General features: G+C 23.8%; 7 protein-coding genes across 9 annotated transcripts; 3 read left to right on the top strand and 4 right to left on the bottom strand.

Annotated features, from left to right (window-relative positions):
* Positions 1-89: 89 nt before the first annotated feature.
* On the bottom strand, positions 90-1,238 carry LOC129619159 (dnaJ homolog subfamily B member 13). Its single transcript, XM_055534265.1, has 3 exons — positions 968-1,238; positions 529-877; positions 90-459 (listed from the first exon to the last, which is right to left on the bottom strand). Exons 1-3 carry the CDS (start codon positions 1,236-1,238, stop codon positions 90-92), a joined length of 990 nt encoding a protein of 329 aa, XP_055390240.1.
* Positions 1,239-2,873: 1,635 nt separating this feature from the next.
* On the bottom strand, positions 2,874-4,346 carry LOC129611255 (V-type proton ATPase subunit D 1). Its single transcript, XM_055524350.1, has 4 exons — positions 4,205-4,346; positions 3,978-4,095; positions 3,542-3,905; positions 2,874-3,483 (listed from the first exon to the last, which is right to left on the bottom strand). The coding sequence occupies exons 1-4, from the start codon at positions 4,243-4,245 to the stop codon at positions 3,260-3,262; spliced, it is 747 nt and encodes a 248-aa protein (XP_055380325.1). The 5' UTR covers positions 4,246-4,346; the 3' UTR covers positions 2,874-3,259.
* A 6,324-nt stretch (positions 4,347-10,670) lies between these two features.
* Positions 10,671-11,704, top strand: LOC129617837 (arylalkylamine N-acetyltransferase 1). The gene is made up of 4 exons (XM_055532914.1): positions 10,671-10,738; positions 10,864-11,067; positions 11,142-11,408; positions 11,484-11,704. Exons 2-4 carry the CDS (start codon positions 10,870-10,872, stop codon positions 11,655-11,657), a joined length of 639 nt encoding a protein of 212 aa, XP_055388889.1. The 5' UTR covers positions 10,671-10,738; positions 10,864-10,869; the 3' UTR covers positions 11,658-11,704.
* Positions 11,705-12,320: 616 nt separating this feature from the next.
* Positions 12,321-13,687, bottom strand: LOC129616541 (2-methoxy-6-polyprenyl-1,4-benzoquinol methylase, mitochondrial). Of its 2 annotated transcripts, XM_055532268.1 has the most exons (4): positions 13,670-13,687; positions 13,409-13,613; positions 12,924-13,339; positions 12,321-12,840 (listed from the first exon to the last, which is right to left on the bottom strand). In XM_055532268.1, the coding sequence occupies exons 2-4, from the start codon at positions 13,575-13,577 to the stop codon at positions 12,538-12,540; spliced, it is 888 nt and encodes a 295-aa protein (XP_055388243.1). In that variant the 5' UTR covers positions 13,578-13,613; positions 13,670-13,687; the 3' UTR covers positions 12,321-12,537. The 2 variants fall into 2 exon arrangements, with proteins under 2 accessions (XP_055388243.1, XP_055388188.1); XM_055532213.1 differs by lacking the exon at positions 13,670-13,687 and having other exon boundaries at positions 13,409-13,629.
* A 471-nt stretch (positions 13,688-14,158) lies between these two features.
* Positions 14,159-14,842, top strand: LOC129605413 (transmembrane protein 242). Of its 2 annotated transcripts, none has more exons than XM_055515289.1 (3): positions 14,159-14,340; positions 14,406-14,641; positions 14,704-14,842. In XM_055515289.1, the coding sequence occupies exons 1-3, from the start codon at positions 14,271-14,273 to the stop codon at positions 14,830-14,832; spliced, it is 435 nt and encodes a 144-aa protein (XP_055371264.1). In that variant the 5' UTR covers positions 14,159-14,270; the 3' UTR covers positions 14,833-14,842. The 2 variants fall into 2 exon arrangements, with proteins under 2 accessions (XP_055371264.1, XP_055371186.1); XM_055515211.1 differs by having other exon boundaries at positions 14,403-14,641.
* A 625-nt stretch (positions 14,843-15,467) lies between these two features.
* Positions 15,468-18,004, bottom strand: LOC129605343 (TBC1 domain family member 16). Its single transcript, XM_055515081.1, has one exon. The coding sequence runs from the start codon at positions 17,778-17,780 to the stop codon at positions 15,468-15,470; it is 2,313 nt and encodes a 770-aa protein (XP_055371056.1). The 5' UTR covers positions 17,781-18,004.
* Positions 18,005-19,293: 1,289 nt separating this feature from the next.
* On the top strand, positions 19,294-23,730 carry LOC129614035 (uncharacterized). The gene is made up of 6 exons (XM_055528447.1): positions 19,294-19,533; positions 21,515-21,927; positions 21,999-22,500; positions 22,578-22,805; positions 22,890-22,988; positions 23,055-23,730. Exons 2-6 carry the CDS (start codon positions 21,653-21,655, stop codon positions 23,205-23,207), a joined length of 1,257 nt encoding a protein of 418 aa, XP_055384422.1. The 5' UTR covers positions 19,294-19,533; positions 21,515-21,652; the 3' UTR covers positions 23,208-23,730.
* Positions 23,731-24,330: the final 600 nt, after the last annotated feature.

Genomic DNA, 24,330 nt, shown 5'->3' with positions numbered 1-24,330 from the left:
AGAACACAGTAGGAGATCAGTACACCCTTCTTTAAAACAAGTTTTGTTGCAACTTATAATTTAGCTAAAGTTTCCATTTATCAACAAAGTTATAGCATACCATTGAAATGAATATATAAATTTCCTTTTTCAAATTTCATCCCAAGTTTAGGTAATCCTTCTCCAATTATTTCTTTGACGTAGCCCGGATGTATTACATCACTTATCAAAATATTTAATTTTCTACAATCAATTGTTTCTAGAGCCAACTGAAAACCACATAATGCTTGCTTTAAATCAACATCATATGACATGTGTAAATCACTTTCTTCTCGTGTGAATTTATTATCTGGTCTCTCAGTCACTATAAATATAATATCAGCTGGAATTTTTTCAGGAAATTGATCACCTTCTTCTTTAAATACAATCCTTGTATTTGTAAAAGTTCCAGGCGAAATAGGTACTATTAATATTTTTTCCCTAAAAATATAATTTTGTTAATATTTTCAGAAATTTCTTCACTTTTAATCATTAATTATGATTACCTACTTCTTTTCAACTTTTGATTTATCTTTATTGCATAATTCATATCGCAAAATTTTCATGCGTTTAATTGTCCCCATATAAATTTCTTTCAAATCCAAAAATATATTCTTTTCTATTGGATCATCTTTACATTTAAGACAAACTCCATTTTCAGTTGCATATAATAATGGTGGCTTAAAAATAGCATCTATTATATTCGCATACGGTGTTTCGGAACCAAAAACTTCATCATATGTTTTAAAACAATCGCCATGATAATTATATGGTTGAAAATAACCATTTGGTAGCGGTACACCATTATATAATCCGTACGTTCCATACCTATCGTAAATTTCTCGCCGCAACGGATGAGCTAAATTCAAAGAAATTAATAAATAATTATCAAATATTCAACAAGCTTTGAAAATCGAAATTTTATAAAAATTAAAATAGGAAATTGTACATAGAATATCATAGGCACGATTTATAAGTATCCATTGGATACAATATGGAATATGTGGAAATTTTCTTTTTTCACAATTTCCATCTGATGGGAGCAATGCTGATATCATTTCTTCATCTCTGTGAGGATGACATTCTATTGCTCTGGAACGATATGCAAGCGTTATTGCTTCTTTAGTTGCATCTCTAGCTACATTTAATATTTCATAAAAATCGTATTCTTGAGATGGATTTGTTTCTTCATAATAATTTTTTTCTTTTAACTCGGGCATGTTATTTCCGTGTGAAATAAATTTAAATTAAAAATTTATTCTTTTTAAAAAAATGACTTTTGCTCAACAAAATATTTAAAGCGAATGTTGCTTTGATAGTTAATAATTTTTAATTCGGAAACAGTGAATAATTACTTATTTGAATTTTGAATCGTCTAACAAACAATGACGTTAAAAAACAACTTAGTTTGTATTCTCTATATGCTATGTAATATTAGATATATTTAGTTTAATAATACTAGTTTAAGTTCCAAGTCTGAAAACTTGATGGCGTAAGTGTAGTATTAAGTATAAATGGTTTATTTTAATGCAACTTCTGTTTGTGGCTAGGTTTTTGTATTGGATAACATTGACTGACAAATACATTGGAAACATTGAAAAAACGAAAGTTCCTTATTTATTTACTTTTATTAATCAGTATTGCTTTGACTTAGACATTTACATAGATTAGGATCTCGCATTGCTTACACTCTTATTTTCATGCAGCTTCTAGAAACACCTGTATTAGATCACGACAATGTTAAATTTTATGAGAAATTCAAAATTTAAAAAGTTTAATAAGGTTTTGTTATTTATAGTAATATGCAGTGGACGAAAACAGAAAACATGATCGAAAGAGATTGAAAATAAAAATAATAAAATACAAAAATCTTAGGAATAAATCTTAAACAAATCTTGGTTAAACAAAGGGGATTTTCGGTAATTTAGATAAGCACTTAAAGTTCTAACTTTAATCTTAAAAATCTATTTCTACATCATTACAGATCTGCAGGAGCTACTTAATTTACTTCTTCAGATTATTAATGTATTACATTCTTCTACAATGTTTGTTTTAATTTAAAATATTTTTGCAACGTTTAAAAAACTCTTTAAAAACGCTTTAGAACTTTAAACATGCTACGATTTTGAAACGTGCTTCTTTCGTGCTTATAGTAAGATCTAAGGTAATTTTTAAAACATTTATATTTCACAAACTTAATAAATTATATAACTATTATATATTATATATAATTTATTCATTGCGAAATTCTAAGTTTTTTAAATATTAAATACTAGTAGAAAATTAGTAATTTCATTCACTATTTTATTAAAATATTAGAATATTAGCAAATTATTAAAATATAGCACCAAATTATTAAATAATAGCGCCAACCACGTTTTACCTTTTTATCAATTAATAAAAAAACTTCAAAGTTTCTGTTGCAGCAAGAAGCAAAGCACTAACTGAACTAATAAAAACTGCACTTTTTTGGAAAAGTTGAAAAGGAAAAGCAAAAGAAAAGATGATTGGTGCAATTGGGCTCTGCTGCAATTCGTATGATGCAGGATCTAAAAGAATATTTTTTAAAATTTTGTTTTGATTCTCTTAAATGTAATTTTCATTCCATAAAAGATAAAAATTGATATGCCTAAAAAATTATTCGTAAATTCTTTAATTTTACATTTTTTTAACATATTTTATTTTTACCAACCTCACTAGCATATTTACATAGAATTCAGCATTTACATACATATATTACTTTGATTATTACATAAAACTTAACAATCTTATATGAAAATATGAAGATAAATTTCCTGTAAGTAGTGAATATATTGAAAATGTTGAAGTTTTCTTTATTGAAAAAATATGTAATATTTTGCTTATAATACATTTTATTCAAAGCCTTTTTAAATTATTATCTTATATTGAACAAATTTTGTCTCTTCTATTAAAGTAAATGTTTTGTAATTTATACTACATTTTGATTTTTAATATTACGAGACATTTATAATTAACAATTTATGTTCACATAAAAAATAATAAATACTGCACATATTTAATTATGTTATTTACAACTTTGTAAAATTTTATTCATGTAATTTTATATTTATATATGTATGACATAACAATAAAAGAAAATTAATTAACTCGAATTTTGTTTATTTATATTAAGATTAAGGAAAACATTTGCTTTTCTTTTAATTCAAGTAAATAAATTTAATTTTCTTGAATTTTTCAAATTGGTACGCTTTTGTACAATTTAGAAAAGAACATCATCATCACCTTCGTCAAGCATATTAGCGGCATTCATTGCACGAACATCAACTCCTTTTTGTAATAATTCTTGCTGGAGTTTTTCAGCTTTTGCACGTGCTATACGTTTTTTATCTTGAATTTTTTTTAAGCGATAAAATTCTTCACGCTCCAATTCATCTAGTTCAGAAATAATGTACGCTAATGTACGATCAATACGAGGAATAATAACTGAAAATAAATATTTGGATTAAAAAAGAACGATACTTATATATACAAAAACTCTTACCATGTTCAATTGCATTAACTCTTCTGTTTGTGATTTTTATAACTTCATCTAGTGTTACGAAAGAAGTTTGTAGTGATGCTAATTCTACTAATAATTTTACAGCACTTTGATAATTTTTCTTTAGTTTTTGAACTTGTTGACCACCACGAGCTAAAGCTGTTAATTCGTAAGTATCTGCACCATCTTGATATGACTCAAAAACTGGTAAAGTTACACCAGCTACATTATCTTTTTTAGTACGAATTTTAATCTGTGCTTTAGTTACATCTTGTAGAACGTAATGATTTAAATCTCCGGTAGCAAATTTAGCTTCAGCTAAGGAAAATGCTGCTTCTTTCATTACTTCACCCATTAATGTTTTAGTCTAAAAATATATTTGACAATCAATGGATTAAAATGAAGAGCAAAAAAGCAATGTATGTATGGATATAGGTACCTCAATTATTTTACCCAAAATTAATCTGAAACGCATTTGTAAAGCATCAGCTTTTTTCTTTAAAAGACCATGTCCTTTTTGTGCTCCAGCAAGACGTGATTTCATTAACATCTGCGCCCTAAAGAAATTATTACAGAATCAGAATAAGTATGAATTATGTTATCTTGTTAAAAATAAATTTTTCACCATTTGAACAATAATTTTTTCTATAATATTAATTTACTTACCCTCTAGAAGGGAAAATAGCTAATCTATCTTTTCCAGACATATTTTGTAGTAATTTATTTTAAAAGAAAAATATATTTTTCTATACTCCTGCAGCAATTTTATTGTAGGTCAGCTGACAAATGTCTTAATATTTTCTTCTACCTTGCAAAAAAACAAAACAACTATATAATAAAAAAAAAATTTTGACAGTCCCTCTGTCTTTGAATATGTGCACAAAAAAAGTTGAATTTATTTACTTTTATTACAGACTCAAACCAATTATAAAAAAATAATAATTGTGAATAAAAGCAAAAATTCAAAATCACTATAATTTTCAAAACGCAATAATTTTTAAAATTTCGTCTGTATTATTTTTTACTTAATGATAAACACAAAAAATTCTATTAAACACGAAATTAAAAAAAAAAATTAATAAAAAATGTCAAAAAACAATTATCAGAAGAAAAAATTTAAACTTTATAGTGTATAGTCGTATAAAAGCAAAATGCCTTTATTAGCAAAACTAAATTAATTTTACACATTTTGGTACGTTTTGTCCGCTCTTGGCACGAAAATTTTGTTTAATCTCGTTCAAAACTCAATTTATCATAAAATGTACTTCTCCCCTATAAGCTTAAATAAAAATATCTCCTGAAAATGTCATTGAAATCTTTGTTATGCTGCGCGCATACATAAGTATAGAAAACTCTCTTTAGAAGGTAAATTTGTGCTTGTAGCCGAACTCGTGCAGTTCGGCTACAAGTACATACAAATTTCGATATTTCTTATTAGCGTGTCCCACTGATATACTAAATTTTTTAAGTTTGGAGTGGTATATCAGGACATATTATTTTTTAAGTGAAAAACACATTCCTCTCATTTAAATTTTATATTACACTTTGCTATACACGATATAACAAAATTGCCGAGAACTTTTATATACAAAACTGATAAATTCATTCACAAGTTAGACATTTAAAAAGTTTTTAACGCATATTTTTATTATTTTTATTTTTTGAGTATTTAAAATTTTTTTTTTTTTTAATTTTTTCACTGAAGAAACAATGCCAAATGAAGAAATTGATCTGCCGCATACAGCAGCAACCAAATCAATATAAATGATTTTTTTTTCGGAATACACAAACTGTTATACTATTTATATTTTCTAAATGTATTATTTTGTTCGAGAATTATGAAAACTTTAAAGTATAATAGTTAAATAATTAACATAATATAACAATTAACATATAAATTTATATATAATAAGCGGTTTTTAACTTATTATACAAAAAATAACGGTTTGTAAATTTTATTACGAAGGAGTAAAATATAAAATTGAAACCACCTGTTGTAATTCCTTTTTCAAGATGTATAACATTATTATCATCATAAGTACGAGTATATACTTATAAACTTACAATGTGGCGCATGCACATACGTACATATATATTTTGCATAACTAAAGTACATATACGTATATAGGTAGTAAGAACAACGTATATCGAAACCTATAACGAATAATAATATTGTTAAAACATTTTCTATTTAAATAATTTTTTTTATAATTATATTATTCCTACATAGTATATAAATATATTACACATATAGAAAATTAGCTATACATATATATATTTACTTATCTTAATGTATATTTATTATAAATGCTTTAAAACAATGAATTTTCATTTTTAATACGTACCAAATTCAATTATACGTGTGTGTTCTACTTAAAGAATTTTTAATGTTAATGTTCTACATAATATAAAATATAAAACTTATACCTATAATATTAAAACTAAAAGCAATGTCCTCTTAAGAAAGGATATTCGCTATAACTAAAATATAAGAGGTATTATTTAAATCCCATAGTTTTATATATATATATTATAGATGCATAATAATTTATATATACGAGTATAATAGACAATAATGTATATTCATATGTACAATACTATAATTTTATATTTACATAATATTATATTTTACGTGATACTATGTTTTTGTATTTCATGCGCACTTTATCGAAATTATAAGAATAATATAATCAAAGATGAGATTCTGTCCTTAAATTTTTATTTATTTTGAATTAGAAATATTAATTTTTTATTTGTTTTTCTTATTCATTATTAAATTTTTTGCAATATAATTCAAATCAAATTGAAATGCTAGCGATAAATACAAAAACAATACTTCTTAAACGATTATATGCTTGCTTAAAAAATTACTAAATTTAAAACTGTTCTACAAAAATACTGTAATACATATAGAGCTTATGGGACCTCTACCCAGCTAAAGGGAAAATTGTAAAATACATACTTTGCAATTATCAAAAAAGGCATACTAAATTCAGGAATAGTATTACAATATTTTGGAAAATAAAGTATAATTTTTGTTGATCAAGACTCCATGTACACTTGTAATGAATTGAAGAGAAATAATATTCTTCCTAATAAGTTTTTTCCTAATAATTTCAAAATATTTAAAAATATCTAATAGAAAGGTTTTATTCGCTTAAGCCCTTGAATATTTTTCGATTTATATCAGCCTTTCTAAAATAGAAAAAAAAAATTTTTCGAACGCATAAAAAGACAGAATCTTCCGGCCAAATTTAAAGATTATCAAGACTATTGTCCATTTTAACTATACGAGTATGATAAAAATATTCAGACTCACAGAAATAATAAACTTGTATGTTTACACTATAATCAAACATATACACTACAAAATTACATTAAAATGTCTTGCTTATCATACAAATTTCATGGAAATTTATTTTCATCTATTGCCACTTTCTAGTTTGTTATTATCAGTGATTGAGATATACGAGTAGTTGACGAAATTAAATAATTAAATACTTAATTAAATAGTTTTTTAAAAAGAATTCAAAACAAAATAGTTTTAAAATGAAGTGAAGATGAATGATAGTTTTAAGTTTGAAAGGATGATAAAAATTATTGTTTTAATATAGCATAGTATAAAAAATAAATAATGGCTTGTATCCAAGATAGTTAAGTGATCAATTGACAATATTTGGTGGATGATATTCATCATTATCATTTGCGTAAGATGTTTAGTTTTAAATTGAACTTGTTCATGGGTAGAGAAAATTAAAAAGATGTTGATGTATAACAGCTTGCAACTACTTAATTCAACATTAATTGATGTTAAAGAATAAGTTGACTTAAAGAAATTTCAAATTTCATTTACTGATTTTGATATATAAAAATTTAAACATTATAAGGAAAATTTCATGAATGAAATTATAAAAAATAATTATTTATTTATTAAATTATTAATTATTAATTAAATTATTTTTTTTTAAATTATTTAGGTTTTGTAAAATTCACTGCGTATCTAGCCTTAAAAAATGACATCTCTGCGGATAATATATTGTATTTTCTGTGTATGTATAACAGTTTATCAAAAATGATTTCATAAAATTATCTTCATTATATGTTAGGTTTTCTAAATTTGCTCATATATGTATAATAATAATAATAATAATAAAAAATAAAATTAAATAAGATGAATTTAAATTAATTTAAATGATTTTTTTCTTTTTTTATTTCTTATGTGTATATATGAACGTTTTTTTATTTATTTTTTTTTTTTTTTTTTATTGAAATTTGTCTTTACTACTCTACACTATATGAGTAATTTTAAGGATATGTGAGAGAATTAGCATGAGGTTTTCTTTATATATATTTTTTTTTCCAGATTTTTTATTTTGTACCTACATATGTATGTATAATATCGTTTTGCGCTTATTTATGATACATTATTTGTATGTATATACTATTAGATGTATTTAAGAGTAAATTGAAATCAAATTCAGAAATTTATAACAATTTTATAATTTACGTTTGTTATATATGTTGTAGACTTGTAGAACCTCATTTATAACCTAATTAATTCCATAAATACTTGCTTAAAACTTCAAAGTATAACTTGGATATATATTCTATTTTCTCTTTAACACTATTAAGTAAATTTCTGTTGGAAACTGGTAGACTAATAGGAAAGCCTTTCTATTTGAATATATTTCGATATATTGTCTTGATTGATAACAGTCTTGATTAAATTTAATAATAGCGAATCTAATAATAACTCGTATATCACTTCTATTTATTCCTTAAAATTCTAATTTCTCATTTACATTGTTATTATTAACAAAAATTCAATATTAAATATAAATATATGTAAGAATTAAACAATTATTTTGTTGATTTCAAGGCATAATATTCTTATTATACATTCATACACCTTTCAGGACATTACAAAATTTTATATCCTAATAAATATTATTAAAAGTATGAATATTGTATTTTACCTCCTTGTTATATTTTATTTACACGAAAAGTGGTACTTAAAGACCTTGAGCGTTTTTCTGTACGAGACATCTTTATGTGTTATACTTCATAATAATAATTATATAAAACGAGTATCTGTATATGTATAATGGGAATCAGGGAAAAAAAAGGAAATCAAAAAGTTGAAAAAAAAAACAAAAGAGTAATCATAAAAATATAAACCTAAAAAACTTAAAAAGGAATAAAAAAAAAATATAATATTTTTTTCTATTATTTTCTTTTCTTGTTTTGTTTTTTTTGTTTTACTTCTACTCTAGATATTTTGTGCAAGTTTTTTACTGTTGTGTCTCAGTTATATTTTAGTATTGAAACTTATTGGATCCTTGGTGTCACATAATTTATTATTGAGGTAGTTGTAAAAAAATAGTATCGGTTTTATTTTATATTATACAAGTATACATATATACATATAAATTTATATATATATATCAGTTTTATCAGTTTACAATTTAACACAAAAAAAAAGAGTACAGATGCCTTGAATGCAATTATAATTTAAATATATGCACCTATTTATTTAAAGCAATATAGTTTCAATAAAATTTTAATAAAGTGGAAACTTGTAAAAGCAATTCCTTAATAGAAAGAAGAAATCATATTTAGAATAAATTAAATTATATATTAATTATAGCTACATTTATATTAAATTATTTTATTAGTATGTACAATAAGAAAATATTAATTTGCAAAAAGAAAGAACAAAAAATGAATAGAAAATTACAAAAACAAAATTTATCAATAAAAATCAAATAACTATATTATATAGAAAATATTAATATATTTTTAAAAATTTAAAATAAAAATCAAAGTCCTTAAAGGATGAGAATACCATATAATAATACACGATACCTATATGCGAAATGAAAAACTAGTATGGAAGGAATATGTGCATAGAAAAGGAAAATAAAATACATAACTAATTTAATATATATATATATATATATGTTATTATGAATGATAACATTTTCTGTATAATTTAATAAAAATAACAATTTATCACTTCTTAATATATTTAATTTGATTTGAAAATTGAAAACTTTCGTATTGTATTTCTTACACTTCTTAAAATACATATAAAATTTTTCTCAACTAACAACATGTTATATTCGAAAATATTGCATATGTCTAGGATTTTCATTTATTTATTTATTTTTTCTATATTATACTAAACAAAAATGTAATTGTATTAATAAAGGGACCTTTAGACTTTCAATTTTTCTAGAATTTCAAAAAGTATAATAGCTATATTATGTAATTTGTATTATACAATAATAATCAAAGTTACAATATTAAATTATTATGATAATAAAATTAAATGTGACATAATAATTTTTAAATTTATAAGTTTATATCTAGATACTTTTATATTTGTATTAAAATTCAAGTATCAGCCCATAAATTGTTGTAGAAATTGTTGTATCAGCCCATAATTCTACATACGTGTTGTAGAAATTCTTTTATAATTAAAATACTTATTGTAATCATTTTTCGTCAAAATTTCTAATTCTTGATAATACCAGATTCTTTGTATTTCTGTAAGATTTTTCTTTGTTAAGATTTTCCTAAAATCAGAATGAAATTAATTCTGATTGAAATTATTTTTTTAAATTATTTTATACACTACTCATATTTAATATTTTTATACCTTCAATAGATAAATTGGTAATAATATTAAATTAACAATATTAAATTGGTAATAATATTTTTATGGTAAATATTTTTAATAATAGTTACAATTATTGACACTCGAATAAAAGCTATTGACATAGTATAAAAATACAATTGTTGACATTATGTAGATTGTTATAAAAAATTAAAGAAAATAACGTTATTTAAATAAAATATTATAATTTTATTGCAATAATTTAAACACAGGAAATTTAAAATTTATAGGGATTTAAGTTTATCATTATAAGTACAAATTATATTAATATAATATGGAGAAATTCCTTTTGCCAAAAATAACAATATTTAAAAAATCAATTCGGACGATTCTAAAGCTAGTTCGTAGCTTTTCTTAAATATTGACTTATAATTTTATATTCCTTAAATAAATAAAAATAATATTGAGTTATTTTAATTTTATTTAAATGTTTATTTATTCACATTTCTTCTCAGATATCAAAAGCAAATTTTAACAACTTATAGGCCAATTAAAATTCGGAATTTAAATAAAAAAGACCGGTAATATTCTTAAATTTATATTATATATGATTATATGCATAAACATGTACACAAAGAATAAAATTATATATAATTTTATTTTTAAATTTATCAACAATATTTTATATTTTAATTATTATTTTAAGTTTATAATGGATTATAAATTAATAACACCTGAGTATTATGAAGAAGTTATAAAACATTTGAGAAATACATTTTTCTCTGATGAACCATTAAATAAAGCAGCTAATTTATGTGAAAAAGGTGAAGGAAATCCAGATTTGGAATTACATAGTTATAAAACATTGGAAGATAATTTAAGTATTATGGCAATAACGGAAGATGATGAAGTATATTTTTTAAATATTTTAATTACATGAACCTTTTAATGAATAATAATTTTTTATATTTTTGTATATTTTAGATTGCTGGAGTAATTTTAAATGGATTAGTAAGAGCAGATCAAAATGCTTGTCAAAAAAAATTGGATTTATCAAGTGATGAAAATTTTAAAAAAATTTTCAATTTATTAAATTACATTAATTCCAAAGTGAATTTTTTTGATATATTCAATATTGATAAATTGTTTGATATCAGAATTTTATCAGTTGATTCAAAATATCGAGGTCGTGGTATAGCAAAGAATTTAATTGAACATAGTATTAAAATAGCAAAAGAATTTAATTTTGAGGTATGTATATATAATTTAAATAATTAAAATATTTGTTATATATTTTAAAATAAAAAATAACCATTACTAAAACAGATAATTAAAGCTGATGCAACCGGAATGTTTTCACAAAAACTTTTAAGATCACATGGATTTGATATTATGACCGAATTATATTATGATAAATATGTTGATGAATTTGGTAAACCTATTTTAAAAGTTGAATCACCGCACATTAAATTGCAATTACTTTATAAAAAAATTGCTTAAATATAAATTATAAATAATAAAACGAATAAATAAACCAACAATAATGTATGTAGAAAGAAACCATATTATATAAAAATTATAATTGAAATAAAATTTAATATTATGGTAGATTACTGTTTGTACCTTTGTTGAATGTGGACCAAAGAAATTTATTGAAAAAGTTAAAACAAATACAATAATAAATAACAATATTAAATACTAAATTGCAAGTTATTAAATAAAATTATATTTTTATTATTTTATATGAAGAAGAAAACCTGAAAAGTATTATTATATTTACAGTACATAAAATGTTAAAGATGTAAAAGTATTATTTTAATATAAAATTTAATAATTAAAAAAATTGAATAAGCATTTAATTTATAATGCATTTCTTTTTAACATATTTACATATATTAATATAAAAGAGGATTTAAGTCTGTTGTGTTGTTTTTTTTTTAAGAATTAAAATATAATATTTAATGATTTCTAGAATTAAAAATTTTATTTAAAAACAAAATTTTATACAATCTTTTTAATATAATCAATAAAAATGATAAAAAACTAAAATACAAATTCATATGAATTAAAATTTATATTTAAATTCTTTTTATATTATTTTTCACTTACAAGTTAATAAATATTTATTAACCATAATTGTCTATAACGTAGTATCTATGTGTAATTATTAATGTTGATGTATACACTATAATATTATAATATATAAATGATTTTTAATAAAAATTATTTAAAAAACTGAATATTTTTGAATTAATATTTTAATTGAAAATACACAGGTACCATTATGTATCAAAATTTTTCATGTAAATATTAATAAATACCTATGCACATATTAAATCTTGTACAAATTTCTGCTTTCAATATGCTACTTTATTATGTATTATAATTTAAATCCTGAATGAATTGAAACTATTCCAAATGATAAATTTTCATAATTGGTACCAAAAAACCCAGCATTTTTAATCATTTGTTTAAAATCTTCTTGTTTTGGAAATTGTCTTATACTTTCAACTAAATACTGATATGGTTCCCATGTTCCAGCTAATATTTGACCCATCGGCGGTATCACTTGAAATGAATATTGATCATATATCCATTGAAAAGTTGAATTAGTCAAATGACTAAATTCTAGGCACATAAATCGTCCACCTGGTTTAAGTACGCGGTAAGCTTCTTGCAGAACCTAGAAATTATAGATATACTTTAATATTTGCATGATTATTATTTAAGTAAACTTAAGTATACTTAATTTTTTTTAAATCTTACTTTATCAATCCGAGTACAATTTCTTATGCCAAATGCTATCGTATATGCAGTAAATGTTTCATTTTCAAATGGTAATTTTTCAGCATCAGCACACACCCAATCAATATTTATGTTTTTAAAATTTTTTTGATTATATCCTAATTTTTCTGATCTAGATTTCCCAACATTTAACATATTTTGATTTATATCAGAAATAGTAACATGACTAATTTGATTATTAAATGGTAAGTTGTTTAAATATTTTATATAACGAAAAGCAATATCTCCTGTTCCACCAGCCATATCTAAGAGTCTAGTTCCAGGTGTTGGATGCAAACGATCCATAAAAATATCTTTCCAAATTCTATGTAAACCAGCAGACATCACATCATTCATTAAATCATAAGATGTAGCCACTTCTTCAAAAACCTTGTGAACTTAAATAATTTCAATATAAAATTATAAATATATGAATGTAACACATATTCAAATTAATTGTAGAATACCTTTTTTATCTTTTTCACTTTCCTTAACTGTTTGGAATCCGAAATGTGTGGTTGAGTCTTCTGTATTTGCATTTGGACTAGAATATGTTCTACCATTTAATATTAATGGCAACAAACTTTTGATAGGGGTAGTTGATTTTGAAAATAAAAATTTTCTTGAAATCCACATTTTTTCAATAAAAATTTAGTTTATAATTTCTCAAAACTGAAATAAATAGCAAACCAAGATTTATTTACAATCTCATTAAATAATAAACTTACCTTTCAAATATCAAAGCAAGTGTTTTTTATAAAACAGCTGTTTACAAATCAGCTGACTTCTTAGAAAGGTAACCATCTCTTAAAAATTTGTTGTACAATAAAGGAACATTTTTAATTCCATAAGCGCACAATTAGTTTATAAGTTCAAGTCGAATCGTATAAATTAATAAACCGGGGCAGTAAATATTTATATAGGAACTGTGACCCACTCCTACAAGATTTCTGTGAACAGTATTTGTTTTCATAAAAAAAAAACTAGATGGTCCGTTCTTTAGTTTCGGAAATATTCGAAGTCATCACTTTTTTTGGTAAGGCTCTTAATTGCTTAAAAAAAATATTATGTATCACATTTCCGGCCGAACATTAAGTGAAAATCCTGTTTCATTATTCTAATTTTACACAATCTTTAGAAGTTCCAAAATCGGGACATCTTTGTACCCTGACTACAATATTTTTTGTCAGATTGAACAGAGTTTTTGCCATTCAATCTATCATAGAAATTGCATATTATGTACTTTTAAATCTTTACTTTACATATTTCGAGAATAAAGAAAGAAAAATATTAATTTATCTTGATTTTAAATTTCAAAACTTTTCAATAATGGAAAATACTTCAGAAAAAATCGTTGAAGCGAGTAAAAGCAGTACTGATAAAAAATATCGATTGCAAGGTTAAATTGAACTGATTTTTAGTAACTTTAAATTATCTATGCATTTATTCTCGGAATTACAGCAGCGGCTTTTTTAGGAACGGTAGCTTCCATATCAGCTTTAATAGGTTTTTCGAAAACACTAGCCAGTGCTAAAAAAGATGAACATAAGCTTATAGAAAAAGGAGGTGTCGAGGCTGTTAAACTTTTAGAAGGAGGTACAGCATTAGCTAGTAGAGCCTTAGCATGGGGTACTTTATATGCGTTTTTGGGAGTAGGTACATTTTGTTTTGGCGTTTGGAAGTTATCAGGAGCTAAAAATGTGATTTCTATTGTGAATATTTGTCAAATTAAAATAGATGTGTAAAAGTATTTATTTTATAGTTTGAAGAGTTTAGATATAAAGTTGGAGCAGGTTTACCTAGATTAACAAAAGAGGGACCACCAACTAGTCGAACAGAATTCGAAGGACTCACTGATTTGATGTTATATTTAGAAAAATGGGGTAAATAAATGCCAAGATAGGTAAATAATAATAAAATTTATTTGCAATTTTCTTAAGCACTGCTCTATACGCGTTTTAAAAGAAAAATTGTGCTGATTTTATGTATAAACATTACCATTTGATGAAATTTAAAAAAAAAATAATAAAAACAAAATGGGTGACTTTTGTGATAAAAGCAAGAAACTATTTATTGTAATTGAATAGCATAATTTTTATAATATTGTTTTTATACGCGAGAACATTACATGAATATCGTAAGTAAAAACTGTTATATAATAGGTAGTTATAGGTAGTAAAATTAATTAACTAATATACAATGCGTTTGATTTTTTAATAATACTTTTAAATCACTGTTCATTGAATGAAGCCAATATAAAATTAAATGGAATTTGCATCATTTGAAACAATCACGAAAACAGTAACATATAATTATACACAATATTATGAAGAATGACTAGAATTTTGTAGGATAATCATTTTAAAATGCGTGAATGAATATTTTATATTATTTACTTTAAACTAAGCTGCACTGTAAATTTTTTCTATTTCAAGAATGTAATTAGGTATATTTTAATAAATTACTCTTCTACATATTAGAACCTCAGTGCTTCAGAACTTTAAATAATTTTTAGCATCTATAATTTTAATCAACAGCTAAGGCGCATTTTTCTTCTTCAACATGACCAATACATTCAACTGCCGGTTGATGAGCTGAATCCCAAATTCCTGGACCACATCTTTTACATAAGCCAGAAAGAGTGCATGGAATTTTCGATAATTGTCGATAATGATGTAGTAATCCTCTTGCCTTTCTTAGAATAAGTTCACCATCCATATACATTGCCAAAGAGTGAAAATGTAATATCATTTCATTAGAGTTTAAATTTTGAGAAATAACATCTTCAGCGTAAACCGCTGTTATAGATAGGCATAAAAATAAATGGAAAAAATCGGTAAGATAATTAGACCAACATGCTTCCCACATTTGAATAACGATTGATTCGGTGAATTCCCTTTTAAAATATTGTAACAGCCATCGGTGACAGAACAAAAGTTCATTATCATCACAGTGCTCCTTTAAATAATCGTTAAATCTAGGAAGCATAATTCGAATTAATTCCCTTAAGTATTTAATATTTTTCTTAATTTCGTCTTCTTGAAATGATCGTACAGCAAAAATTGGCTTCTGCATAAGACCAACAAAACACCAAAATGCTTCAGATTCGTTGTTTATTTCAACCAATATTGGTGCGAGAAGATCACTCATTCCTTGAGTATATTTTCCATTGCTATAATACGCATAATTTAATAAAATATTTTTCATTTTCTCTAAACTAACTTTATCGTTTTCTAAATACGAAGGATTACGATGTTCAGTTTCGATAATGTCTTTCTCAATAACGCATTGGACTGCTCGCCAAAATTGAGCCTGTTCTTCAGGTGACATCGTGTAATTTCGTCGTCGACAAATTTCTTCATATTCTTGCATACGAATATTAGCCAAATGTGCGCGATCTTCAAAAGTTGAACTGAATAGATAGCAGTGTAAAAGAAAAGGCCAAACAGTTTTACGTAAACATTTCTCTAATCCTCCAAAGAAAATGCTTTTTCTCAAAAACACTTCATCTTCTATTTGCCCTTTTTCGTTCAAAATGATTCCATAAAAACTATCTGTAGTAATTTTATTTACTTTTCCTTCGTCTGGATGTAATTCTAGTTGTTTTATTTCAGGGCGACAAACTAAAAATTGTTTGTAAAATAAGTTTGAATCTTCCTGATCCTGGCCTGACACCAACTTTACATTATGCAATATACAGTGCCATTGATGCAGCACCTGTGCTAAATGATCTAAGCCACCGTAATGAAAATGTAATACTTTTAATTGGTTCTCCCGTGAGGTAATAACAAAATGTCCAGAAGTACAACGTTCATCATTAAAAAACAAACGCAGGGATCTCATTTGACTTAAATCAATCGAAAATCTTTTACATTTAAAATAATTTTTTTGAATAGAAGCCGGAGATGTACTTGAACTTTCTGAAGAAGAATTATATTTCAAATCCATAACATCTGAATAATGATCAATGGAATTATCTTCATTTATAGCATCTAACGGAGTAGCGCATAGTTTTTTGTACCTCGCTATATCTATTTCGTTTAGAGGCGTATGTATGTTTTCAATGCAGGGATTTGCAATTGTTATATTAACTGTGATTTTTCGCTTTGAATTAAAAGGATTTGAATGACATCTTATATTTTGCCGATTGTTACTTAATAATGGTTGAAGTTCTTGTGCCTCAGTTCTATACATATCCTCTGAAGTTTCTGAATTGCCAGTAAGCTCTTTTTCATTGTTATCAAATGGTACCTGAACATTTTCACAGCTTCTACTTTTTCTATTAAATTCAGCTATGTCATCCGTACTTTCATATCCACCATCAGCATTTGAGTAACTTGTACATTCATCAACACTTTGAGTTGAAGTTATAGTTGGTGGGACATAATATGGTTCTATAAAAGGATTAGTATTGTTACATATAATTCTAGTGATTGACCCGTTTTTTATAGAATTTCTCTCGGATACCACCAATTCCTCAGATTTTTTATTGTTTTTTTGATTGTTGTAAGTAGAATAATTTGATTGATTTTTTTCATTTTCTAATGATTGGCATTTTTTAAGGGTGGAATTAGGAATCCATGTAAATAATAGCGTGGATCTTTTGGCTCCGTTATGTTGATCAACAAATGTTTTGGTATTTAAAATAACATATCCTGGGCAGTGCAGCACATCTACATCTTCACTAAAAGGAGCTTGCGGATGAACACAAACGTTGTTTTTACAAAAGATCACTTCGTTTTCCTCTATGGAACTGCTAACATTTTCAACCTTTTTCTTTAATTTATCATTTCCTAAAATATACTCAGAAGCCTTTTTTAAAATATCTGCAATGGGCATTTTTCGGAATGTTATTGTGTTAGATCAGTGGTACAAGTCTAATCTTTGATACCGATAATTCAATTCACATAAAAATTTTATTAACGACATGCATTTACACAGTTTCGAAATAATATTTTATCGCCCCTTAAAGTATATAATTTTATTTGCTTAATTTTTAGCCGTGTTTAATTTAGTCAAATAGAATTTTTTGCAGACACGAAAATTCAGATTCATTTTTTTAATCTATTTTGACAATTGACATAATTAATTGACAACGGATTTTGCTTTCAATTAAATTACTGTCATTTTTGAAATATAATCAAACAAATACATCTTCTGATAACACTTAACCTAGCAATGAAAAAAGTCTTAGGGTCTGGCCTAAAAAGGCAGCGTAGAATTTTCATAGTTTCATTGTTACTTTCCATTTCATGATGAACATGTTTTTATCAATCCACAATAAAATAATTAAGCTCGATTAATCGAAACATCGGTTTCACAACGAGGTGCTATATTTTGTATGAAAATTTGAAAATTTGTTGTCTCAATCTCTTAATTTTTTTTGCAACTTTTTTCTTCGTCTCAAAAAATTTAAAACAAATTCAACTTTAGTGCGGAAGCTTTTTTTAAAACATTAATTATTTATATTATTAGCTTACATACTTAATTCAATAATATACATACTATTTTTCGTCAAAAAATGTTAAATAAAATGTAAAAAAATATTCCACTCAGCTTATTTCAGACAATGAAATTAACTATTAAAAGAAAATTTTGTTCGTCTCGAAATTAAGCTGAGCTTAAAATTTAAAAACTAATGTATCCATGTTTAAGAACAAAATGAAATATTAATCTCTACATCGCTTTACAAGATCTTATTAAATTTTCACTCAGTTTATTAAAATTTAATAAGTTTTGTCTCTAAGAGTGAGTTATTTTTTCAACAAAAATTATTATTGAATTTTTTAATAAGTTGTATTAATATCAAGATATTTGTTGACGTTGTCAATTAATAACTCAGTAAATTGATTGGAAAAAAAAAAATAAAGTGAACATCATTTCAATTATAAATTTATGTATTTCATAAATGAGGGGTTCAGAAGCAGAGTGGCGCAAGCCACAATGTCGGTTATGCCACTTTGCTTTTGAAAAATCAAAAAATTTTCACAAAATCAGAAAATTTTTACAAAAGCAAAAGTACTTTTGTGAAAAATTAAATTTTTAATTAAAAATTAATAGGAAAAAAGCTATTTTGAAAACTGGAAACTAATATTACTGATTTTAGAAGATGTACGTAACCGATTGCAGCAAAAAAAAAAAATTTTTTTTTAAATGTGGCTTACGTCACTCTGCTTCTGAGACCCTCAAATAATTTAGCCATTTTTTAATATTGACATTGTTTTTTTTAAATCTGGAACAAACGGAGTTCTTCAATTATGGCAGTACTCATTGATATTTATGACTTCTTGAAATGTCAATTTTGATTTAAGACTAATTTTTTTCTGTGAACCAGCTCAAAACAACAGTCAAAATCGCAAATTTGCAATTATCAGACTGCATTTTGAATTTAAAAAGAAAAAAATTTCTTTGTTGAGAAATTTAATTAATTTTAAGAACTAATTTTTATTAAATTTTTGCAAATAAAACGCATTTATTCATTGTCTTCTCCTCATTTCCAAAAAAAAAAAGGAACTGAAAAATAAAAATGAAAATATTTAATATTGCATAAAATCAAAATTGGGAGTTCAAAAAAAAAGACAAATTATTTTATGTAAGTGAAAGAGCATTTGTATTTATTATAAATCGTATAAATTATAGTGCTTTTTGTACTGTAATCGTTGTAATAAAGAAAAAAATTTTTAAGACAATATTCATTATATATAATATATACTTGTACATTTATAAATATTTATCCATATATTGTTTTATAACGCGAAAAAATTAGGGTGTAGTTTGCATCACTGCATGATATCATTTATAATATTTAATTGATTTTTTTCTTTTCCAAAAAGAAAGTTTTCACACAATGATCTAAGAATATTCCAAGTATTTCTCATAATTGGAATATTCTTAGATCACACATATTTCATATTATTATACAATTTGAATTCTAATTAAAAAACTAGATCCTTGACCCATTTCTTATTTTTTTTTTTAATATTTTCTATTTCTATTAACAAACATTGTTTTATTCTTTAATATATGTACATTATTTTATTGTGCTAATTTTCTAATAAATTAAAATAAGAGATTAAAAAATTCAAAATAAATGTGACACAATTAAATATTTAAAATATTTTAATTTGTAATTTCCTTTACATTTTTATTAAAATCTCAATTTTATTTTATAATTTCAAAGTACAATTTTAAAGACGCATTTTAAAAAAAAAGCCCTATTAGCACAAAATTTCTAATAACGTTGAAAGTTATCAAAAACCTTATACAAATTCACAAGATAATAGACAAGTACCTATAAACAAATAATTTTGTAATTTGCGTATATCTGCGATAAAAAAAATAATGGTTAAGAGACACTAATTATTTTTTTGTTTCATTTGACAATAAAAAATATAAATTAAGACAAAGATAGAAAAATTTTATGTCTATACTATTTTCTAGAACACATAGCAATCATATGTTGAAAAAATTAAGTACTTACCTACCCACCTATCTCTATAAATATAGGCTACCTTATAATACATAATATTTATTACGTAGGATTCTTTCTATTACTGTTTATACAAATAATATCAGTACATATATGAATATATATTTATATGAACATTTAAATTAAATACTATAATACACACATATGTATATCAAATCAAAAATTTCGATCTTTTAAATAAATTTTCAAATTGATTTTGATTGTTAGTTTAAATAATTAGTATAACAGAAATATGAAATATTTAACCTTCAAAAAGTGTTTAGTTAGCTACAATATGTTTATTTTTTTATATGTATACTTATTTTTTTATATTCAATGAACTAACAAAACGTTTTTCTTTTTCCATTTGAACGGTTCCTTGCTATTATAATTCATTAAATATAAGCAATAAATTTTATTTTTTTAATACTTATATAAAAACCATTAAAGTTCATTAAAATTTTCTGCCAGCAGAAAATTTTTTCACAAACTTGATTTGAGAATACCTATATACATAAATATTTTCTTCTTTCTTGATAATCAGTAAACAGTAGATCAGAATACAAAATAATTTGTTATTTATATATGTAGGTATATTATACATAAATAATATGCCTTCAGTACTTGTGCACTCAGAGATTTTATACAAAAATATTTTAATAATATAATTTTTTACAAAAAAAATAGCATTAGGTAGCTGTAGGTACCTAAATCGTTTCATTGTAAGCAAAATAACAATTAGTTTGGAAAGTGTAAGTAAAATAATATTGGATGAAAGAATGCTTTATTTATTGTTTAGTTCTATTATACCTACTCACTATCCTATGACAAGCGAAATTGTAAATTTTAAAGTATTTTGCAATTGAAATTGCAAAGCAATTACATATATAATTAAGTTAGTAGTAAGTTTAAATTATTGTTTTCATTTAAAAATAGATGAAAATTAAAACAATTTATATTTACAATAAGTCTTGCAACGCATTGTATTTTAAATATACAATGCCACTACTTACATATATACATATCTACATAGTGTGAAAATTAACTTGATCATTTTTATGTCTAAATTGAGAATTTAAATTTAATTTTTTTTCTTTTCTTTTAGGACAATTGCGATAGAAAATTTTTGAACTGTACATGAAATTAAGTGATTACCATAAGGCTACATATTTGTTAAAATATATTTAGATAAAATATTTCATCAGACTTTAAAAAAAAAAACATAAAAACAAAGAAAAAATTAATGATGTCTAGAAGTCGATTAAGACGAGGATGTTATTTATCTTTGGCCTGTTCAATTGGTTCAATATCATTAGCATGTGGTAGTTTATTACAATTACAATCATCCTCAGATAGAATTTCTATACAGCGAGGATTATTTATAACATCGTTAGGATTCTTGTATTTCATATCACTAACAGATTTCTTTAACAAATATTTGATTGAAACACCTCAAGGTATAATGTTTCGTAGGAAATATCGTTTAATGGTATCTGATGCTATGGACATTACTAATAAGTAAATTTAGAAATACATATTTTAAATATTAGTTATTAAAATTAATTTAATTTAAATATTCGTTTTTAAAGAATTGTTTCAGCAATACAGGCAACATTTTCATTTCTAGCTGGTTTAATTGTTTGCAAATCAACTTGTAGCAAATCATTTTTATATGCATCACATTGTGTTATGGAAGCATATGCTTGGTTTGGAACAGCATATTTTATGTATGATATTTGGTCAATGTACAAAGTTCATAAGCAAAAATTAACGGACAAATTAAAATTAATGAATTTATCATCACGCACAACAATAAAATCACAAATAACAAATAAAAATTCTGAAATGTCTTCAAGAAAAATAAATAATATTAATTATTTAAATAATCAGCACAACAATGGTCTATATGACAAAAGTACAAACGATTTTAATTCAAAAGAATTTTATGAAGATTTTGAATTAAGTGAAGATATAATAGATTCAATTCCAAAACGCAATCAAATATCTGATTTTTTAAATTATGTTTTTAAAAATCCTCTAATGATAATGCATCATATATTTATCGGAACTTTTGGATTTTTAGTCATTGTGGTATATTTTTTACATACATATAAAATTTTTATTATATATATGTACATATGTACTTTAATTTTTATATTTACTTTTAGTATATCCGTGGTGGAGGTGTTTGCATTTATAGTTTTATATATATGATGGAATTTTCTACACCCTTTGTATCTTTGAGAGGAATTTTAAGTAAACTTGGAATGAAAAACTCAAAATTGTACATATTTAATGGATTTGCGATGCTTATATCATTTTTCATATGTAGAGTTTTTATGTGGCCTTACGTTTTTCATTGGTATAGTACAGTTGTTAATAAGTCGATGTCCGAAGTAAGATAATCTTTTCATACACATACTAAAAATATTTGGAATTTTGTTTAGAAACATAATATAAAACGTATATAAAATTTTTAGGCAATAATGGAATTACCAAGAGGATGTCAAATCAGCATTGCGATTTTATTTTTCCCCCAATTATATTGGTTTTATTTGATGCTTAAAGGCGCCCTAAAGGTATGTATATACGAAATCTATATAATAATGAAAAAAAATCTTTATACTTCTGTTATTTCTTTATAGGTTTTCTTTCCAACTTCCTTGAAAATTGAAACAAAATCAAAAAATAACAATTTGTCACCAGAGACTCCCGATAATCCATTTTTACCAAATGAAAATTTAATTTCTAGTCATTTGCGAAAAACAATAAAATTGGAAAAGAATACTACAGAATAGATGACTATTAAGAAAGTAGTGGCTAAGCATAAATTTTACATGCTTATTTTCATGAAGTACAAAATTATATAGGCATAAAAAAAGAAGGAAATATAAAGGAAAATAAAACGAAATAAATAAATAACATAGGATGAGTTAATAACAAAAGGCACACAAAATTAATCATATAATCAGAATAGGATTAAATTATTTAATTAGCCAAATAAAATTTTAATTGTATTATGCAATAAATAAGACAACTACATTATATTCATTTTAGCAAAAACAAAAAGAAATTATTGAAAAAAAGACTTAAAAACATTAAAACTGTTTTAAATGAATATTTAAAAAAGAAAGATATGAGAGCGTAAAGTTATATCAACAATAGATAGGCTATTTATTCGAATAAATTTTTGCAAATTTTATTAATATTTTCTTTTCGATTTTATTTAAAAAAAAATTTATAAAATTTTCAACACTGAAATTAGTTGAGTTTGACTATCTTTTTAATTAAAATATAAACTTACTTACTTTAATACAAACTTTCATTTCAATTTTCATAGTTTCTACACAAATTGTATTTAACACCCATCGTTCAAAATAATGACACATAAAAAAATCAAAGTAATAAATTTTGTTAAAAAAAAAATAAAAAATAAAAGTAAAGTTAATGTTTTTAAATTTTGAGAATAATACGAATTTGATATTTTTTTATGACATTCCAAAAATTCTAAAATTCTAATTACGTATTGTATTTTAAAAAATTAACTTTTGAGAAATTTATTTTTAAAAGATTTTTACAATAAATGGTATTCATAAAATTGAAAATTTAAGGAAAAGAACGAACACTATAAATTTTTAAAATTTAAAAAAAAATCTTATTCAAATATGGAAAATAATGATAATTGGATAAAATTAAATTGAATAAAATTAATTCGAGAAATTAAATAAAAAACTAAATACACAAGACATTAAAATATGAATAAAGTTTCTACACCTAAACGTAGTAAACGCAAAACTAAACGTAGTAAATATAAAACTAAAAAGTAAAATAAAAGTAAAGTTTTTCTGAAATTTTAACTAGTATGTCTAGTATAACAATTTATTTTTTGCAGGAAACTAATATAATTTTCAGGAAATTGTA

The sequence above is a fragment of the Condylostylus longicornis genome, unplaced genomic scaffold (genome assembly GCF_029603195.1).
Source record: "Condylostylus longicornis isolate FDR11 unplaced genomic scaffold, ASM2960319v2 ptg000001l, whole genome shotgun sequence".
Classification (NCBI taxonomy): Eukaryota; Metazoa; Arthropoda; class Insecta; order Diptera; family Dolichopodidae; genus Condylostylus; species Condylostylus longicornis.
The sequence above is the reverse complement of the archived record's forward strand: the minus strand, read 5'-3'. Positions and strand labels throughout refer to the sequence as shown.

Bases quoted from the DNA above. Each gene is read 5' to 3' on its own strand.
- LOC129619159 (XM_055534265.1), bottom strand. From the start codon at position 1,238: ATGCCCGAGTTAAAAGAAAAAAATTATTATGAAGAAACAAATCCATCT. The intron at 878-967 runs GTACAATTTCCT...CTTTGAATTTAG, and splicing joins TCGTGCCTATGATATTCTAT to CTCATCCGTTGCGGCGAGAA. The intron at 460-528 runs GTAGGTAATCAT...TTATATTTTTAG, and splicing joins AAATCAAAAGTTGAAAAGAA to GGAAAAAATATTAATAGTAC.
- LOC129611255 (XM_055524350.1), bottom strand. From the start codon at position 4,245: ATGTCTGGAAAAGATAGATTAGCTATTTTCCCTTCTAGAGG. The intron at 3,906-3,977 runs GTACCTATATCC...ATATATTTTTAG, and splicing joins TTTTGGGTAAAATAATTGAG to ACTAAAACATTAATGGGTGA. The intron at 3,484-3,541 runs GTAAGAGTTTTT...ATTTATTTTCAG, and splicing joins AGTTAATGCAATTGAACATG to TTATTATTCCTCGTATTGAT.
- LOC129617837 (XM_055532914.1), top strand. From the start codon at position 10,870: ATGGATTATAAATTAATAACACCTGAGTATTATGAAGAAGTTATAAAA. The intron at 11,068-11,141 runs GTATATTTTTTA...TGTATATTTTAG, and splicing joins CAATAACGGAAGATGATGAA to ATTGCTGGAGTAATTTTAAA. The intron at 11,409-11,483 runs GTATGTATATAT...TTACTAAAACAG, and splicing joins CAAAAGAATTTAATTTTGAG to ATAATTAAAGCTGATGCAAC.
- LOC129616541 (XM_055532268.1), bottom strand. From the start codon at position 13,577: ATGTGGATTTCAAGAAAATTTTTATTTTCAAAATCAACTACCCCTATC. The intron at 13,340-13,408 runs GTATTCTACAAT...AAATTATTTAAG, and splicing joins AAGTGAAAAAGATAAAAAAG to TTCACAAGGTTTTTGAAGAA. The intron at 12,841-12,923 runs GTAAGATTTAAA...TATAATTTCTAG, and splicing joins ATTGTACTCGGATTGATAAA to GTTCTGCAAGAAGCTTACCG.
- LOC129605413 (XM_055515211.1), top strand. From the start codon at position 14,271: ATGGAAAATACTTCAGAAAAAATCGTTGAAGCGAGTAAAAGCAGTACT. The intron at 14,341-14,402 runs GTTAAATTGAAC...TCGGAATTACAG, and splicing joins TAAAAAATATCGATTGCAAG to CAGCGGCTTTTTTAGGAACG. The intron at 14,642-14,703 runs GTGATTTCTATT...TTTATTTTATAG, and splicing joins AGTTATCAGGAGCTAAAAAT to TTTGAAGAGTTTAGATATAA.
- LOC129605343 (XM_055515081.1), bottom strand. From the start codon at position 17,780: ATGCCCATTGCAGATATTTTAAAAAAGGCTTCTGAGTATATTTTAGGA.
- LOC129614035 (XM_055528447.1), top strand. From the start codon at position 21,653: ATGATGTCTAGAAGTCGATTAAGACGAGGATGTTATTTATCTTTGGCC. The intron at 21,928-21,998 runs GTAAATTTAGAA...TCGTTTTTAAAG, and splicing joins GCTATGGACATTACTAATAA to AATTGTTTCAGCAATACAGG. The intron at 22,989-23,054 runs GTATGTATATAC...ATTTCTTTATAG, and splicing joins TGCTTAAAGGCGCCCTAAAG to GTTTTCTTTCCAACTTCCTT.